Here is a 21,079-nt window from a genome sequence, read left to right on the forward strand (position 1 = left end):
TTTTTTTAATTTAATGTAATGATTAGATTATGAATTAATGTAATATTTGTCTATGGGTAGTTGTGTGCACTATGTGTGGAGTGAGTCGTGTAATTTATTTTTTAAAAGAATTAATATTTTTTTGTTTATTTATTTAATTATTTTTATTATTGCAATTTGTAACTTGTAAATGAGTTGATTGTTGATCATTGATTTAATAATAGTTTTAATTTTTAAGTATATATTTTTTATACGTATTTGCAGTGAAAGTCTTTAATTATGCTTGAAAATTTGCATTTGTGTTGTTCTTTTACTTTCTGGACTTCTTATGATATATTAGAATTTTATAAATATTCAGGTGATATTGTTTTTTGTTTGTTTTTATATATCTTATTAGTTGTTCTTTAAAATTGTTATTTGATAGGATGTTGACGAAAAAATATTTATCAAATAGTGAAAAAAAATAATTTATAGAATTACAAAATCAGCTATTGACATATTTTTAAATAAGATCATAGGTTATACATGGCCTCGTGCATACCATTGCATACATCAAACTTCCAACAACTGAATCATAAGGAACTTTTTTCATCATTTCTTTCTCTTCATCGGTGGAAGGACTATGGTGAGCACGAAGCTTATGGCGAGTAGCAAGAGGAGAACTAGTCACTTTAGTTTTGTTCAAATTGAAACTCTCTAGAATTTTCTCAATGTACGATTCTTGAAATAACTGTAGTCTTCTGTTTGCTATATCGGAAGACGTTGATGCCCAAAATTTTTTTGACTGATCCCAAATCCTTTAAGGCAAAGGATTTGCTCGATTGCTTCTTCAATTTGTCAATTCATGAAGCATTTTTACCAACAATCATAATATTATCAACATAAAGCAACAATATGCATAAACACACAATGATCAGAAGTAGTCTTACAGTAGCCTTGCTCCCCCATAAGCAACTCAAATTTTTTATACCACAATCTAGGTGTTTGCTTTAAACCGTAAAGACTTTTCTTTAGTTTAAACACAGTCTTTTTTCCCCTTTGCTTCAAAAACCTTCAGGCTGCATCATGTAGATTTCTTTATCGAGTTCACCATGAAGAAAAGCCGTTTTTATATCCATCTGTTCAATCTCCAAATCATGTCTAGCTGCTAAGCCGAGAACAAATGGAATAGAAGACATCTTAACAACCGAAGAGAATATTTCATCAAAATCAATCTTTTTTTCTTACCGAAGCCCTTCACAACTACTCTAGCTTTGAATCTTGGTTGTAAAGTGTGCTCTTCTTGCTTCACTTTATATACCCATTTATTTTTCAAAGTATTCTTTCTTTTAAAAAGATTTACTAGTTCATACGTGTTATTCTCACGCAAAGACTTCATCTCTTCTTGCATAGCCTCCAACCACTCATTTTTTTGTGAGCCTTATATTGTTTCTTCATAGCACTCTGGTTATCCCGAATCAGTCAAAAGCACATATTGATATGGATTATACAACTTAGAAGGTACATGAGCTCTGCTGCTTCTTCTAAGTGGTTCCTGGCCTGGTCTAGAACCTCTAGCGGTAATGTGTTTGTATTCTCTATCTCCTCAGATGGAACATCATCACTACTATCCAAGTCTATCAAATCATCTTTGACTTTAGGAACTGATTTATTCATTTTCTCAATGTTCTTTATCGTCTGGTCCTCAACAAACACAACATCTCGACTTCTAATAAGTTTATTCACCACTGGATCATAAAATCTGTAGCCAAACTCATCTTGTCCATACCCGATATATACACACTGTCGATTTTTCATCTCAAACTTAGACCTTTCATCTTTGGGGATATGCACAAATGATTTACATCCAAAGACCCGCAAATGATCATAGGAAATATCCTTCCTAGACCAAACCATATCTAGGACATCAAATTTTAGTGGAACACATAGTGTAAGGTTTAAAACATGCACAACAGTACATAAAGCCTCACTCCAAAAAGATATAGACAAACCTGCTTCGGACAGCAAACATCTTACTCTCTCAACTAGTGTTTTATTCATCATTTCAGCAAGTTTATTCAACTGAGGAGTCTTTGGTGGAGTCTTTTGATGTCGAATATCTTCCTTCTTGAAATACTCATCAAAAGGACCAATATTCTCCCCACCATTATCTGTTCTGATGCATCTTAACTTGTTTCCAGTTTGTCTCTCAACCAAGGCCTGAAATTGCTTGAAGACATCAAGCATTTGATCTTTCGTTTTTAATGTGTAAGTCCACATCTTTCTTGAATGATCATCTATAAAATTTACAAAATAGAGAGCACCACCAAGAGTGTTTTTTCTCATAAGACCACAAACATCATAATAAAATAAGTCAAGTGTACCTGACGCCCTAAAATGAATTGACGCCTTGAAAGCCACTCTAGTTTGCTTTTCCGCCAAACAGTGGGTACACTTCTTCAAAGATGCATTTTTCAAGTTAGGAATGAGCTTTTCTTTCTTTAAGATTTTCATTCCCTTCTCACTAATGTGGCTGAGTCTGTTGTGTCATAGCTCAATTCTTCCTTCATTCACGACCGAATTTATAGATCGATCAAGTAGCTTGGCTTGCATTAAGTATAATAAAGAATACTTTTTGCCTCTAGCAATAACCAAAGAACCCCTTGTGAGCTTCTACTAACCATTAGAGAACGAGTTACAAAAGCCTTCATCATTAAATTTTCCAACGGATATATGTTCAACCGAGACCAGGCACATGCTTAATATTCTTCAAAACCAATGCAGTACCATTACTAGTCTGCAAACATACATCTCCAACACCAATAGCTTTAGCCAAGCTATCATCATCAATCCTAATGTTTCCAAAGTCACCCGACGTATAGGATGTGAACATATCTCTCCGAGATGTGGCATGTATAGATGATGCACCACTATCAATCACCCAACTACTCTTATGGTATGCAAGGTTGATAACTTCATAATCACGGAGGATAAGAAAATCACATGTTGCAGTAGATACTCTATCATCATCATTTCCATCTTTATGCAACTTTTTTTTTCTTTTTATCCTTCTTTCCATCTTGCTTGGGTTTTCTACAGAGCTTCATTATGTGCCCGGGAGTGCCGCAATTTCAACACTCAATCTTGCTATATATGTTGGATTTACTTCTGTCTTTTGGCTTGCCTTTTAGACCTCTACTTTTACTTCTCCCTCTTCTTTCGGTGACCAAAACCTGTTACTGATGAGAGCCTTATGATTTTCTTCTCATTTCTTACCCTTAACCAAGTCCATTATAATGGTACCATTAGGGGATGAATTTTTACAAAGATGTTCTAAAAGTCTCCCAAGAATCCGGCAATGTGCCAAACAACTATAATCCTTATACTTCATCTTCAAAATTTATATTCATTCCTGCCTGTTGGTTAAAGATGTCTTGAAATGAATTCAAGTGATTAGTCATAGGGATGCCGTCTCTGTATTTCAAATTCATCAACTGCTTGATTAGGAATAATTTATTATTTTTAGTTTTCCTTGCATATAATTGCTTCAACTTCTTCCATAGTGACCGTGCATTTGTTTCTCCGCTAACATGGTTCAAAACATTATGATCCACCCACTTCCTGATGTAACCACATACTTGTCGATGCATGATATTTCATTCAACATCACTTTTACCCTCAAGCTTGTCGGTTTCGAAAATTGGTCGATAGAAATCTTTCACATATAGAGATCCTCCATCTTTTCCTTCCATACATGATAGTTTGAACCATTAAGATTCACCATTCTACTTGTATTCGTTTCCATATTCACCACAAGAAATAAGACAGAAACCTCGCTCTAATACCACTTTGATGGGACAAATATTCGTAAAGTACGAATTATCCCCCTTGTATGAATCTAGTAAGAAACAATAACAATAGAATAATCACGCCGAAAGAAGTAATGCAACCAATCAACAAGGACACGAACAATTTAACGTGGAAAACCTCCTCGATGTGAGGAGTAAAAACCACGGGACCGAAGTCAACAAAATCTCCACTATAATCAAAAAGATGTACAAATCGTTCAACACAAAAATCAATCAAGTTCCAACTCACAAGATACAACATCAATCTTGTTAACGAATATATGAGTGAAATAGAAAACTCACAAAAAGTATCCTTCTATTCAGACCAAAATACTCGATGATCCAAAGGTTTGATCATGACCTCCACCGTTCATAATTTACTCCATGATGTCCCCAACAACATACTCAACTTCCAGCCTGATCTAACGGTTAGATCTTCCGATTCGATATCAACACTGAAATTGGTCCGACATAACTCTTAATTTAGTTGCGTAATTGACAGAGTGACAACTCCAATATGACCTTATTAGAACACTTGTTTAGAGTGTCTATCAAATAAATATTCAGATATTGTTATATAATCATTAGATACAACTTTTAAATGCAAACTTAATCCATCAAAACTAACGGGTGTGTTTCTTTAGGTAAGTTTAAGAAAAATTAATTTGAGTTTGGATTAAATTTTAATTTTTACGTGGCTTTGAATTTGTGTTCCTTTATGTTAGTAGTTTTGGTTTAGGGTTTAGGGGTTTTGATGAGTATGTATTAATTGTGTTGGTATAAAATATAATATAGAAATTGGGTTATATTTTAAAATTAAAAAAAAAATTAATGAAAATAAATCGGTTCTAAAAAAAAATGATTGGATTTTGGAATGTTATTTTTTAGAGAAAATATATCAATGGATAAATCTCTAATTAAAGGTTGTTCGAACTCATCTTTACAAAGCATTCATCGTATATACGTCTATACAACCGTGAAGAACACTCTTGAACACTTGATTGAATTCCGAGACTTGTTTCGACAATTGTGTTAAGAAGGAATTTGAGTTTCCAATCTAAAATCAATTGGTGATAAATGAAGTGGTTCTTCGCCTTTAACAGTGTGGGACAATATTCAAGAAACTCAACTTAAAAACAAACTTAATATAAATAAATACATCAGTTTTAAAATAAAAAATTGTACAAGGTGCAATTAATTTGAATCAATCACACACAAAATACATAAGAGAGTAAGTACACATACATACTTTAGACAATTGAAAACCAAACAAAGGAACAAAAGGAAAGGTGATCTTCCACCAATCCAATTCCATTCCCATTCCTCTCCAACACGACACAACACAACAAAACAAACAGTAAATAGACAAAACATTTATACCATATCAAACCAGATCAGATCATATCAGCTGCTGCTGCAAAACCTGATTCTTGGAAACATTCTCCCCTCGTACCTTCTGCTGTTCTTGCTGCTGCTGCTGTTGCTGCTTCTGCATCTCAATAAACCTATTCATTCTTTCCAGCAGCTGCGCCGCCTTCCGCTTCCCCCGTTCCGTCCCGTGCTGCGCCAGCTCCTGCAGCGGCCCCATCACCCCCATCTCGTGCGCCTCCGCCACGTGCTGCCTATGCTCCCCCGAGCACAGGTGCACCATAACCGCCGCCGCGTTCTCCTTGTTCCGCGCCGACCCGTTCCTTATCACATCCACCAGCACCGGCACCGCCTCCGCCGCCCCGATCGCCGCCTTCCCTTCCGGGTGCCCGGCGAGTATCGCCAGGATTGCCAGCGCTTCGTCCACCATGCCGCCCTCCGGTTCCGTCAGCAGCCTCATCAGCGTCGCAACGACTCCCGCCCGCACCGCCTTCCCCTTGTTGCCCTGGTAAATGCACAGGTTGAAGAGCGCCGTCGCCGCATCCTTCTTCCCTCTCTGGGTACCCTCGCTCAGCAACATCACCAGCGGCGGGATCGCGCCCAGGGCGCCGATCGTCACCTTGTTCTCGTCGATCACCGAGAGGCTGAACAGCGTCGCGGCCGCATTTTCCCGAGCCTCCATGCTCCCCTTTCTCAGCACGTGGACGATCCCGGGTACTGCCCCACAGGATATGATGCTGCCCTTGTTGTCCTCGCATATTGAGAGGTTGAGGAGTGCCGTGACGGCGTGCTCCTGCGTCCGGGAGTCGGGGATCGATAACAGCTGGATAAGCAGGGGGATCGCACCCGCCTCGGCTATTGCAACACGGTTATCTGCGTTTCGTTTCGCAAGGAGGCGGATTTCACCGGCTGCGGACCTCTGGTCTTCAGGGTTCCCGGACGTGAGCTTGCCGAGAAGGGCTTCGATTTTGCTACGTTCAGCGGGGGAGCACGCGGATCTGCTCTTCGCGGCATGGGAGCTTCCTTGGATTTTCGGCGGCTCGATCCCGTTCGCTTCGCACCATTGGGCTATGAGACTCCGGAGGACATAATTAGGCGTAATGGCGGTACTCGTCAACGTCTGCTGCGTCTTTGGGCACGTGTTGTGCCCGGCTTCGAGCCATTTCTCAATACATGACCTTTCGTAAGTCTACAACAGAAAAAAATCGATCAAGTTTTAGAAATATCGAGTGGAATCCACAGCTGAATTGGGAAAAATTAAAAACATATAAGACCGTACCTGCCCAGTCGAGACAATGACGGGATCCTTCATCAACTCTAATGAGATGGGGCAGCGGAAATCATCTGGGATGACGAGGTTTTTATGACTTCCCTCGGCGGAGCTGCTACTTGCAGGGGCGGACTTCTCAGAATCAATGTTCGGGTTTACAGTCAGGACGAAATCCTTAACTTTCTTCAGCAGCATCGACATCTTTTCAATGCTGTTCTCACGGTCCTCGCCGGTAGCAGAAACCATCTCATGCAAAGCCAGTGATTCTTGAGTTAGATCAGATATGCTGCCTAGCTCCAGTTTGTCGACCAATTTTCGTAATACATTGGGATCTTCACCACAGTCGCGATTCTTGTTGTAAAGGTATAAAAGATCCTCGTACAGCTCAACATCTGGAGCGTCGACCCTCCCCTTGGCTCTTCTGAACTGAGCAAGGACGAGCTCCACCTGGCAATAATTAGAACAGTTTTACCAAACACACAGTAACCTTTTTTCTTGATATACTACTTTGTGATTCAAATCTTTTAAGTTCCGATTCTGAGTTTATTAAGAAACTCCCCTAGACAACACGAGCTTTGACGATGATTTACAATAACTACGTTGTTATGGTAGAATGAGGGTATAAAATCTAGACCAAATGGACAGTATGTTACCTGCTCCTTCACCTCATCTGATATGTCGAGTTTCTCGAAAGAAATGCTGCTAAGGGCCTGCTCCAATTCTGTCGTCACTTCTTGGAATTGGGTCAGGACTTTCTCCCTCTCTAAGACCTGTGTATAGAGAAACCGTTAGGAAAGATACAGTACCATAGTAGCAAGAAATTGGCAAGTGAACGAACAGAACCCCCTTTTGGCACTCATAGAACATTTACACTAGACATAAAACTTGTTTTGCCTCCTACAAAGAGACAAATAGATTCAGATTTCAATCATCAAGCAATTACCATCTCTGCTCAAATTTCACACCATTCAAAGTTTTTTTTAAGTCTAAAAAGCATAAAAATGATCAAATGAATTTACATGGCTTGTAACTTTGTACACCATAGAAACACATCCTAAAAGAAACTGTTGTCAAACATAGCGTTGCTTTCTCATCATCAACCTGCCTGTTCTAAATGTTACACCAATGATTTTTATAAATTCAAGCATGAGAACAAGGGATTAATCGGCGGAAAAATTCAATCAACTATGGCTTATTTAAACAATCTTTTACCTCAACTCCACAAATGTAATCAAAGAAAAAAAGGACGAACTATTGTTTTAGTATAAAGAAAGGACTAGTAGCAACTAGCTACCTATTATAAGATTATTTCATAACAAGCACAAAAAGACCTCAACCTGGCAACACTTACACTGGTTCGAGTTTTCTGTGCTTTAAGTTTAAGCACACATGAGGCACCATTCAGAGTGAAATTTTCATTCTATTTCTTACTCTGAATATGGTCTCCATCTGAAATATATTATTAGATAAAACAAGAGCCATATCTGAAAAGACAACTTATGCCACAAAGAAATAAGAGAGAAAAAGAACTAATGTAGAGCTAACATATATGCATGCACTTAGGTAGTTCCGTGCGCCGAGGAGAATAGGCTGTTTGAGAAAAAATTTCTACTGGGTCGAGTTAACAGTACAAGAAACAGAATTATATTGAATTTAAAATTGAATAGCTAAAACCATGGATGCATACAGATGCATGCAAGCTTTGATAAATTGACTTATAGCTATTACAATGTACACTACAGACATACATATTCGCATACGTAACTTCAGATCTCCAAGAAAATTCAACAATAGTAATAAGTCTTGTGAAACATCTTCAACTAATGTCAATTAATGAGCTTTTCATGTTTTAGGTGTTTCAGAACAACAAAGATCGTTTGTTCTCTCTTCAAGTGTCCATCAATAGCAAGAGATAGCTAGAAGTTTAAAATGTAACTGTATCATCCAAAATGTCGATGCCCAACTCATACAAAATTTTTCCTCACATCTGCACAATAATTTGAAAAACCTCATCAATCACTTACTTCTAAGTGTCTTCTCCACCGATATCGAACTTTCTAACTTAATGTAATATGACGTCACTTAGCATATTTCCTTTTTGTTACATATGAATATCTCCACCAGATCCTTCAAATCCCTCATCCAAGATTTCAGAAAATTAACCATCTCTCACGAAGAATCCCTATAACATGTCTTTCCCACTGTTATTGGACCAAATATAAACATTTACTACAGACGTACTTGCAAGATCGCCCATAAAATGCTCAGAAAAGAGCATCAACTATGGTATACTTGGTAGTTTCCAAATGAGGAAGGAGCCACTTCTCCTGCTGATATCACGTATATTCGCCCAATATCGAATCAAAAATCAGAATCACCAATGTCCACTGATTGTATAGGAGATTAGCTGTCAAAGCGGCGGTTGCCATAGAGTTCGTCCAATTAACTTATGCGTCGAGAGGACCAAAAAGTGTACAGATGACGACAGCATCAACTCCCTTAACATGAACGAGATACTTCATAATTAATAGCAAGAATCATGTCCCTCATTTCATACTCCTTTCACATTCGATTACATATCAACAACAAAAACCAACATCTACACTCGGCATAACATACATCACATAGAACACACATGTAGTTAAGAAAATGATGACATAGCTTGCGCCGGTATTCCATGTGAAACCAAATTTGGCTCGAGAAAACGCAATTCACTGACTTTCCAATGCCAATCCCCTTAAATCCCCAGAGCAGTGAACAATAGAAAAACTCATGGAAAAGTTCAACTCAAACAAGTTTCCACTATTAAAGTCGAATTTTCTATAAGCTCTAAAACTACTTATTGTTTCCTTCCCGGAGACTTAATCATCCAATATCTAAAGACATCACAACCTGACTAATCCACACCCAACCCATGTCGTGGCTCTTCTTTAGGGTGAGCATTTTTGGCAGCCCCAAAAGTAAGACCTTACAGCTATCAATACACTTATCAACTGCCACGCCATTCAGTTGCTCTAAGACAAACTCGATGTTCTCAATTTGGTTCCCACAACTTCCAGCCAATTCTAAACAGGTCATTCCTACCCACAAATATACACAAGTGTTCTTCACAAAGATTGAGAAAAGTGAAGTGATGCTTAAAACTAGCACACAATTTAGGATAAATGCTATGATCTATATAGTTAAAAAAACACGCAGAAACGAAATGGGTAAACAGATCAAAAAGGAAAGTGAAGGAAGAAAGGCATGGCAAATAGTCAAGCCGAATGATCTATCAAAAAGCTGCATCAATTTGGTAAAACTCATGAGGTACTAAAAGTGAAGGCAGCCCATGCCATACCCACCAGATAAATCTTGCTGCCTTCACTGCCGAATCGAAGCATCTCTTTCGCCGATTCGAGTGCCCGCCCCAGCCAAGCCAGGGCTCTGACGGATTCCCCAGGGAGCGCCTCTTTGCCGTCGCGAATTTCTTCGAACATTGGGGTCAACAGCTTCAGACGCCGAGCTAGATTGGTGTACTGCTTCTTCACCGGGCCTCTGTACTCGGAAATCTCGGAGATTTCACCCACAATATCGATTAATTTCCGAGACAACGCGGCTTTTTCATCGTCCATTGCAGCCCAGAGATCTGCGCCCAAATTGAGAGAATATGCGCCGAAAAAAACACTAACCAGGGGGAAACCCCCAAATCGGTGCAAAAACAGCGACCACGAAATCAAGACGAAGGACAGCCACTGAAACTGAGCTTGATGGGGAACTAAACAGGAATTCGTCGCCCGATTTCAAGAATTCTCCATTGGAAGGAAAAAAGGAACAAAACTGGAGGCGTTCAGACTTGACTGGGTGCTCTCACCGTGGGCGGGGCAGATGGGGTCGGCTGGGGGTGTGGGGTGGGGCCTTGTACAGTGGCTCGATTTGCGGCTGTCTGAAATATTAACTACTGCGGTTAAGCGATATTTATTTTACTGTCCGCCATTGTGGAGAGGAGGTTCGGTTAGGGTTAAGCGGGTTTTGCGGGGTGGGTGAAACACAGAAAGTCTCACTCTCACTCTCTCGGTGGATATGAGAAGATTCCTTCCATCAACGATGAATCATCTTCGTTCATTCCATTTCCATTAGTATTTCCATTTCGGTTGCAGTGAGTGAACGAGTGAGTGGGTGAGGGGTTTCGATTTCGGGTGAGTTTGGATGTGTTTGTTAGTGGGATTTTTTATTAAATTTTACTTTTCTTTCCTTATATATTTCTATTTTGACTCATCTAAGTACTTTTTTTTTTTTTAAGTATTTATATATTTTATTTTTTACATATTTTTTTATTATTAAATCATTATTTTTATTTTTAAAAATTAAAGAAAATTATATATATTATTTTTAACTACTTATTACAAATAAAATATTATTTTTTTGTCTTATTTATTATGTTTATTTTTTTATTTTCGTTCATCTCAAAAAAAATTATATACTTTATTTTTTTAAAAATTTTTTAATTTATAATTTTTTAATTTTAATTAGACTAATTAGTTATTTTAAATTTTAATTTATAATTATTTTTTATTATACTAGAATTATTTTCTATAATGTATTCTTAAATTTTTATTAATTATGCATCTTCTAATTCTTGTGTTTGCAGTAAAATGTACATGATAGTCGGGACAAATAAAATATTATTTTTTAAATTACGCGCCAAAGATAAATATATACTTTTAAAATAAAAGATTATTTTATTTTTTTCTAAAAATAAAAATTAATTTTATTTATTTATTTATTATATTATACTTCAAAATTTAAGTTTATATTTAAATATATCAAATTGATGTTTAAAATTAAATAATTCTTTTTATTCAATTTTTTATTATTTAAAACTAAGACCTCATATATATATATATATATTTTTATAATATATAAATGGAAGTTTTGTACCTTTGCCACTTGAATTGACAATGTTATCCTTCAACCTATAAAAAAATGACATATAAATGGAAGTTTTGCCGTGATCGTCCCATCGCCGTTCATCCATCCTTTAGCTTTTCACCTTATATAAAAAAATTTATTTTATAATTTAATTACGTTATAAAATTTAAAAATATTATAACTAATTATTAATTATAAAATACGTCCCACCATAATGGACACTATTTTCATTTTTGTCTGTTCCGTAATAATGGATACATTTCTATTTTTGGTAAAAATTATTAAATAAAAAACATATTTAACAAATATAAATCAACTTAATTAACTACATAACATATAACATCACAATTAGGTATGACCCACTCAAAACCCCTTTATTTCTATCTTTCTTTAAAAAAAATAAATAGTTTTATCTATATTTAAAACTACACATATTTTATAAAATTAATTTATGTTAATTATAAATAAAAAAATATTTTTGTATTTACTTATATTATAGAAAATTTTATTCTCTACAAAATGATATTTATATTACATATATTTTTTAATTGCTATATAATTTTTAAATATTTAAACATATATTTTGATTTTTTTAATCATATATATGAAATTTACTTTAAAACTATAAATATTATTAATTATATAAAAAAATAATATCATAAATAATTATTATTAACTAATTAAACATCTTTATCTTAAATAACGTGTCTATAATCAAAGGATTCAATTTCGGTGGGACGGAGGGAGTATAATTTTTTTATAATTAAATATAGATAAAGTAATACTCTCGCCGTCCAGCTAAAAAATATACATAATTCTATTTTTGGACGTCCAATTACAAAATAAATTTTTATTAAATACTTCACTTTTTTCCACAAATATTCTTACTTTACATCACATCATTACTTTTACACCAAAAAATAAGGGCAAAAATATCATTTTACTACTTTTAACTACCCACTATAATTAAAATACTACTATTATTTCTTAAACACAGCGCCAAAATTAAATGTTTACTTTGCGTGTGGACAGAGGAAGTATATAATATTAGAAATATAATAGTAATTTTATAAATTAAAAACATAAACATATTTTCTTTCCTTCAAAATTTCCTCAATTTTGACAGAACAAGATAAAGTTCATTTTAATGAGCTTTGGTTGCGGATATGGATTCGTCGGCATCCACTTTACTCGAACTTTTGTCAAAGTTCTAGCTTCTGGTTCACGCTCACAATCTGTTCGACAAAATGACTCTTCATCTAAGTTTTTCCTTTCAACCTCATTTTTCACACCACTATCCACTTGTAACGGGTGGGATGGTTTCTCTTCGATCACCTTCCCGTCGGTCTAGAAATTCTTAGACTCCCTCGAGAACTCGCTAGTGCAGCCTCGTACACATCTCTAATGTACGCTAAAGTAAGAACACTATAAATGCACCCGGCAAAATAGAATGTTTTATTAACTCTCAAAATTAAAATGAAGTACTATTTCTTATTTATAACCTGGCGTAGCCTTCACAATATATAAGACAGTAGTCGCCAAGAATCAGTTATTGCTTTCAGATCATTGGCGAAATTTCTCACCTCCAAGATTGGCCACCATCGTCTTCTCCCCCAAAGGAAACTTCAAGCCTTTATGCAGATTTCCGTTTCAATATTTTTTGTAGAATTTACTCACGGTTATTGCTTTTGGGAATGAACGATCGATCAGGCCGATGTGAGGAATAAGATAATCTAGAAGTACAACGGATTGGCGATAGCTCAAATTTGGAATAATGGTTTTACTTTATTCTCAAATTTGATTACGCTAGCACTGGAGTGTGCTGTTGCTATTTTATTTTCAAATTCGATTACGTTCAGGCCGGAGTTCAAATGGTATGCTTGTGATTTTAAAACATTTTTCAGATTTTGAAGCATTTCGTTTTGCATTTTCATTGAACGTGTAATTTTGCACTTCATAACCTCACTAAGTACTTACATTAAGAGCACACCATGCTTACAAAATATATATATATTTCTATGCAGATTTTCTTTAGAACTATGTTTACATGTTAGTCAAAATTGATTTTTAAAGTATATTTTTATAAATAGTAATTTGCACTATGAAGGTGAACCATAGAAGGATGCGAGAAGATGAAGCGGGAGTATTTTCAGCAGCTTATTAATGTTGTTTTCATTGCCATAGCAGTCAACATAGGAGTCTTCTATAGATATATAAAGATAGGTCATGTGGCTGCTAACTTATTTCAATAATACTTAAATTCATATGTTGAATCTTTCTAACAATTACTTTTGACGGTGCAGCCAGAAAACTTTTATTTTGGATGTTGTTGGAAACTTCAAAGTTTCCGATTTCTGATTAAGCGCTTTGTCCAAACAAGTCAGGTTATATATATATATCCAAATCTAAAAATTAGTTTAGTTTTGTTTCTCACATATATTATGGCCCAAAAAGTTTCTTGGGTTAAATTTTATATTTTTGCCTAAGCAAACACACATATTTGTTATCGAACATTTACAATTTGTTTCATTTTTTCCTATGTATACACACATTTAGGGGAAATGACCTTTTTACCCTCAATACAATATCACAAATCATAATGCAATAATATGCGAGTAATGGTGATTTTTCATCCATTGCATATATTGGTTATATTGCTTAATATTAAGAACAATACTAATTGCTAACATTGTTCTAAAGTTAAATTTTTCAATATTTGAATTCACTTCCTAATGTTTCTCATAGGTTACACCTCTTAAAATCTCAAGTTAAGGTTCTAGCTTTTCAAGTTCCAATCAAAGCATATAGATCCCTATAGGAACAAGGCTATCTACCGTTTTTAACTTCAAAAGGGACATTAATCATTTACGAGTGAGAATGACACCAACAGAAAAAAGCGATTCAAGAAAGAACTGATACCTTGACTTTATGAATAATACTTCTTTTAAGGTTGTATGTGTTTGTTAGTAATCTAGATTTACTATGGTATTTTAACTGAGAAATGGTTTAAGTGGTTAGGTGAAATTGGTCTTATGCATTTTTGCCTTTTTTTACTTACATGGTCAGTAACTAATTAATTTAAACCATAATAGTTTTTTAATTACATGTAGTTGGTTTACATGGAATATATTATGACTTTACTGATGCTTGTAGATGTTTCATTACTTACATTTGTGTTTGTTTGGGGTTTGAATTTCGAGTTGGAATTTGAATAGTAAAAATTTTCAATTTTAAAGTTGTATGACGTGATATAAATAGGTGTTGATTTGATGTTTTAAATGTAAAATTAATTTTTAGTATAATATAAAAAATAAAAAATAGGTGTTTAATTGGATATTTTTTTTGGAAAATGGGATGAACAGTGGATTTAAAATCCAATCCCCCAAACAAACGCACCTTAAAGAAGATTGGTAATAATCATATAACATATCTTCTTTTTGTGGAATTTACTAAAATATTATTTTTTTGTCATCCGCATGTTTTAAATTTTTTGGAATAGAAGATGTCTGTTTTCCTATTTTACTTATGGTGCGTTTGGCAATTAGCAGATAGTTTTTAGCTGCTTATTCAATTAGTTGTTAGCTGTTAGTTGATTCAATTAGCTGGTTTGACTAGCTGATTCAATTAGCGGTTTGTATTAAAGTGTTTGATAAAATAACTGTTTGACATTAGCTGTTTATATATAAAATGACTATTAAGGACATTGATATGTTATTTTTTAAAATATTTAATTTTGTTCATTTTGGTTTGAAATTTATGAGAATTTTTGTTATTAATTATTGAAAATTATAAAAATATTATAAAATATTTATTTTTATTTTTATTATTTAGATTTGAGAAAATTATTTTTACTAAAAAATAATAATTTTTTATTAAAATTATGTAAAATATAAAATAATAAATCTTTCGTATATATATTTTTATTATGTTAAATTATTGTTTTAATATATATAAATAAATTAATAACCTTTATTTTTTTTATTTGAGTTAGTTTTAAAAATTTATATATTTTACAAATAAAATAATTTATATGTAATAATTAATAATAGTAATTATTTTAAATTTACAAAAATAAAAATATAATTTAATATTAAATATATTAAAAATAATTAATAAATACAGCTATAAAAATATATTTATATGTATAAAAAATAATTAAATTTTAAAGGAAAATAAGGAATAACCAAAATTAAAATGAAAAATTCTTTCAAAAAGTTGGGTGAATGAGCTTTTCAGAAATTAGTTTTTTGGATCCAAAAAGCTCTTTCAAAAAGCTAATTTACCAAACACCTAAATTAGCTTTTTAACTGATCAAACAGCTAAAAGCTGTTAATAAGCTAAAAACTACTAAAAAGCTAAAAGCTCTATTTCTCATACACCCTCTTAAGTTGAAATCATTTTATGGAAATGGGCGTCTATGGTTTAGGCTTAGCTTTCTTTACTTTCAATCTCACTTACAGCCACTAGCATTCCTGATCTCTCCAAGTACAGTAAGTGACCTAAAATTTGCATCACATTTTAAGTTAAATGTTGAGGTTGTTTTACTTTGATTTTGTTGCAATCATATCGAACTTGTTTACTTGTTTTACATGTGTATGTATATGTTTTATACGAAATTATTTTTATTGTACACACCGGCGCGGCATCACGCGCACCGGGTTCTAGTATATATATATATATATATCATTTCCTTAACATTTGGCTACAGCACGTGTGTTCCTTTCAAGATTTTGACAAAATTTTACTATTTGTCCAAAATTTTCTTCTCAAAAATATCAAATCAAACACATATTTTTTATTTTTTATATTATACTAAAAATTAATTTTACATTCAAAACATCACATCAACACCTATTTATTTCAAATCATATAACTATTACAATTCAAAAGTTTTACTATTCAAATCTCAACTCAAAATTCAAACCTTCAAACAAACACACCCTAGATAGGGACTTTTTTCACCATTCGAAAATTAAATTTGCTTAATGGCCTAAATCACGAGGTCAAAAAAAAATGGAAGCCCAGGGGCCGTTTGGTGCAGTCGAAGTGAGGTGATTCGAAAGGTGCACTTTCTCTCTCTCTCGACTCCAAATGCGACTTCAAATTCGACCATTCCTCTCCTCTCCAACACAGGTGAGCACTCTATTATTCATAATTTTTTGGGTGTATAATCAATTGTGTATTGCCCTCCTACGATTGGAATCTTGGTTCTCTGACACAATGGGTAACAATTTTTTTTATTTTTTTTCAAAAGTAGGCATTTGGCCGATTTTCACATTTTTTTTGGATTTTGAAATTCAATTTCGAATTCGATCTTGATTTGTGCAATTTTGATTTTGTTTTGACGAATTTCAATTTGGGCGTTTTCAATTTTGAGTTGGGTGAGTGATTTGAATTTCAATTTTCATTTTGAGGTTTTGACATTCTATGCGAAGGCAAAGAGAAAGGTAAAATACATCCACTAATTCGATAAAAAAATCAATTTCATATTCGAAATCGTTGGTGACATTGTCATAAAAAACAATGGTTTCCAAATTTGACATCGCAAAATTCGACCGTACCAATAATTTTGGTATGTGGCAATGTGAGATGTTGGACATCTTGTTCCAACAAGAGCTGGATGGAGCACTCGAAGAAAACTAACCAGAGGGTGTTGATGATAAAGACTAAATAAGGATCAACCGCCTAGCATGTGATACAATTCGGCTATGTCTCTCCAATGAGCGGAAATATCCATTCATGAGAGAGACGATGGCACACAAAGTATATAAAGAACTTGAGGACAAATTCATTAAAAATAGCAACAAAAAAAAAAAAACAAGTTCTACATAAAGATGAAGTTGTATCGCTTCCAGTATTTGTCAGGTACCAGCATGAATGAATACAAAACTAGATTTGATTCTCTAGTTACTGATTTTTTGAATTGAGATGAGAAGAGAAATTATATTAATAAGGCATTGATAATACTAGTTTCACTTGCTGATGAATATGAATATATAATTGTTAGTATGCTGACCGGGAAAAAGACAAATTCTTTTAAGGAAGCTATTACTGCTTTGTATTCTAACGAGATCAGAAAGAAAGATAAGTTAGAACACATGAGTTCAATTTGGGAAGTCCACTTTGTCAGGAGTCGTAACAAAAAATACAAACCGGCGAAAATAGGCAGATCCCAGTCAAGAGGTAAAATAGCAAAAGAAGAATGTATCTTTTGCCACAAGAAATGACACTAGAATATATATTGTCCCAAACTACAAGAAAAAAATGAGAAAACAGTAATTGAAACATGTGTTGCTGATAATAATGAATCAAATTATTCATTAGCATGTGCCTCATTGGTGACTTGCACAGAAAAATGGTGGCTGGACTCAGGATGCTCATTCCAAATGTATTTTAAGGATGAGTGGTTTGTCAATTTTGAAAACATTGATAGTGAATTTGTCTACCTAGTTGACAACCAACCTTATTAGATAACTAAAATTGACTCAGCTTATCTAAAGAACCACGATGGAACAATTAGAGTGCTGGCAAAGGTTCGGTACATATCGAAATTCGCCAAAAGTCTCGTACCAGTGGGAGTTTTAGAATGTAAAGGTCATTCTATCAACATTCATAACGAGATTCTAAAAGTAATCTCAGAAGCACTTGTTGTCATGAAAAGTATAAAGAAAAATAACATATATCACTTTCAGGGCAACATGGTGGTTGGCGTAGTAGCAGTAGTATTAACATATAAAAAAAAAAAAAAATGACCAAGTTCTAAAACATGAGGCTTGGTGCGTGCAGGTAAGGGTGGAAATAGGTCAGGCCGCCTATCATAAGTCTACAGTCTGCCCCTCCATAAGGCCTGGCTCGGCCTGGACTGTTTAATATAAATATTAAATCCAGATATATTTTCAAACCTTTTTAAATAAATAGAACAAGCTTAAGCTTTAAAAAAGCCTTTTTGGCCTATCAAGCCAACCTATTTATATATTTATAGATACTTTTTTTTTATCTAATATATACAAATATTATTTTTAATTATTTATAATTCATAAAAAATATATATATATTGTGACAATAAAAAAATATAAAAATTATTTTATTTTAACTGACTTATGATATATAATCAATAGTTATGTTTATTTTTCTACAAATATTAAATTTGAAAAATAAAAAATATTATACATACTTTTAAATAGATTCATAGGCCAAGCTAGACTTTAAAGTAGACTAGGCCTAGACCTTATAGATATAAATTAACGGGCCAATAGGCTAAGCTCAGGCTTTAATTTTATAAAACAGGTCTAAGCTTGGTCTGTGTAATCTACCATTATATGCAGGGAAAAAATCCTTACAGACTCTGACAAAGCAATGATTACTAAAGGGTGCAAAGACTTGCAAACTTGATTTTGCAAGCACTTTGTTCTGAGAAAGCAAACGCGAGTGAAGTTTGGAACAAAAATCCATAACAGTAAAGACATTATGGATTACATTCACTCAAATATGTGGGGACCAATCAAGATAACTTCTCTAGAGGAAAGCATTACTTTATAACATTTGTTGATGATTTTTCCAGGAAAATATGGATGTATCCCATGCGAACTAAATACGAAGTCTTCAACAAATTCTCAATTGGAAGAAAATGACGGAGAATCAGACCGGAAGGAAGATTAAAGTACTTTAATCTGACAATGACATGGTATCGAAACAACTTTTTATATATATATATATATATATATTTGCAAGAAGGAAGACATCTTCTGACATTTCACAGTACAGGACACGCCACAACAAAATGGGGTGCCCGAGTGCATGAATAGGACCTTGTTGGAGAAATTTCGGTGTATGATGTACAATGTTAATTTGGACAAACAATTATGGGTTGAAGCAGTCACATATGCAAGTCATTTAATCAATCGACTATCATTAGTTGTGCTTATAGGCAAGACACCTTTGGAGGTATGGTTTGAAAAAACTGCTAATGATTATAATTCTTTATGTGTATTTGGATTTATTACATATTATCACGTAAAAGAATTAAAGTTGCATCCAAGGACGAGAAAAACTATCTATGTGGAGATATCATATGTGTATAAGGATATCGCCTATAGTGCCTGGAGATGAGAAATGTGATCCTTAGTACATATATTATTTTCAAGGAATCAGCAATGTTGAATAAAGCAATCAAGCAGATGGATAGTACTCTCCAGTAGGTGAAGAGTTCTTCCAAACAGAAGGAGTTTTAGCGGCACATTGTGTTCGATACAAAAGCAATATTTGAATAAAGTACTTCAGCACATTTCCGAGATATTGTTTAAAATGATTGCAATTTTGTAAATAGCTAATGGTGGTTTATATTTTAGCACCTTTTGCCAAAAAAAGATGTGACAAAATAAAAGATGGCTTTAAAAATTATTTGATTGTATTGGAAAAAAAACATATTCATATAAAAGTCTGCATAATTAATTTTTTAAGTCCCATACAAAATTAGATGAGACATTTTTTTGAAATTGTTAAAAAAAAAAAAACTTTATCCATATTAACCAAACAATTAATAAAGAACATTTCCTTCGGTTTTTCTTCAATTGCTTGGTGTATGATTGTTACTTTACAACCAAGATTATCATTATACTTATATAATGGAATATAAATATTTAATAAATATTTTCATATTAATATATAAAATATACAAAAATACAAACCACAGCCTTTTGGAGCATAAAATTTATGTTTGTTCGGAGGTTTGGATTTTGAATTGAGATTTGAATAGTAAAAATTTTGAATTTGAATAGTTGTATGATATGATATAAATAAGTGTTGATGTGATATTTTGAATGTAAAATTGATTTTTAGTATAATATAAAAAATGAAAATTAGGTGTTTGATTTGATGTTTTGGAGAAAAAAAAATTGGATGAATAGTGTAAATCCAATCCAATCTCCAAACAAACATATTATTTTAATATGATCATACTTAAAAGAAAAATATTTTGATTGATTTGATATATGAATATGATTTGTGTATTTGGAATAGTTCAAAATACGGTCTTTTAGAGCAAACAAAATTTATCTTTAGAAAATAATTACAATTTTTCATTAGGTAATAGTTCAATTTTTTAAACATTATATTTAAAACTCAATTTTTATATTGAATATTACATTAAAAAATTACTTCACCTTAATATCAAAATTATAAATACCTAAAAAAAATCCACAAACCCATTTTTTTCTTTTAAGTAAAATAGGCATTGAATGTAATCTTTTGTATGAAAATTAAGATGTTATGTATAAATATATATATATAAGTAATCAATGATATTATTATTATTATTTTTTTAAAAATAATTTAAGTGTATATACATGTTTGAAAATTTCTTATATAGACAATGATGTTAAAAAAAATTTGTTATGTTTATTTGTTTTATTTTTTTACCGTTTATTTTTAGTTTCAACGCACATTCGGCTGTTTCTGTGTGTACAAAAAATAATATAAGAACTTTCTTGTCGATTTTATTAATACTATAATGTGGTTGTGAAGAAGAACAAAATGAATAAAAATAATATTTAAGATAAAATATTTTATTTTTTATATAATAAATTTATAAATAGAAATATTATATATTATTATAAATTAAAATAATAATAATATGAAGGTTTATGTAGAATACTAATCCCAAATTGAGGGGACAAATTTAATTACTAAATAAAAAATTAAAAAAAAATTACACTTAAAAAAATTA

General features: G+C 33.0%; 1 protein-coding gene across 1 annotated transcript; it reads right to left on the reverse strand.

The window, feature by feature from the left end:
- Positions 1-4,970: 4,970 nt before the first annotated feature.
- On the reverse strand, positions 4,971-10,310 carry LOC127244164 (U-box domain-containing protein 13-like). The gene is made up of 4 exons (XM_051264564.1): positions 9,789-10,310; positions 7,098-7,214; positions 6,454-6,891; positions 4,971-6,363 (listed from the first exon to the last, which is right to left on the reverse strand). Exons 1-4 carry the CDS (start codon positions 10,056-10,058, stop codon positions 5,206-5,208), a joined length of 1,983 nt encoding a protein of 660 aa, XP_051120521.1. The 5' UTR covers positions 10,059-10,310; the 3' UTR covers positions 4,971-5,205.
- Positions 10,311-21,079: the final 10,769 nt, after the last annotated feature.

The sequence above is a fragment of the Andrographis paniculata genome, unplaced genomic scaffold, assembly GCF_009805555.1.
Source record: "Andrographis paniculata isolate CXL003 unplaced genomic scaffold, ASM980555v1 Contig9END, whole genome shotgun sequence".
NCBI classification, from domain to species: domain Eukaryota; kingdom Viridiplantae; phylum Streptophyta; class Magnoliopsida; order Lamiales; family Acanthaceae; genus Andrographis; species Andrographis paniculata.

Excerpts from the sequence above, each read along its gene's own strand:
- LOC127244164 (XM_051264564.1), bottom strand. The coding sequence starts at position 10,058 with ATGGACGATGAAAAAGCCGCGTTGTCTCGGAAATTAATCGATATTGTG. Across the intron at positions 7,215-9,788 it reads AAGGCAGCAAGATTTATCTG|GTCTTAGAGAGGGAGAAAGT; the intron begins GTGGGTATGGCA and ends CTCTATACACAG. Across the intron at positions 6,364-6,453 it reads TCATTGTCTCGACTGGGCAG|ACTTACGAAAGGTCATGTAT; the intron begins GTACGGTCTTAT and ends TTTCTGTTGTAG.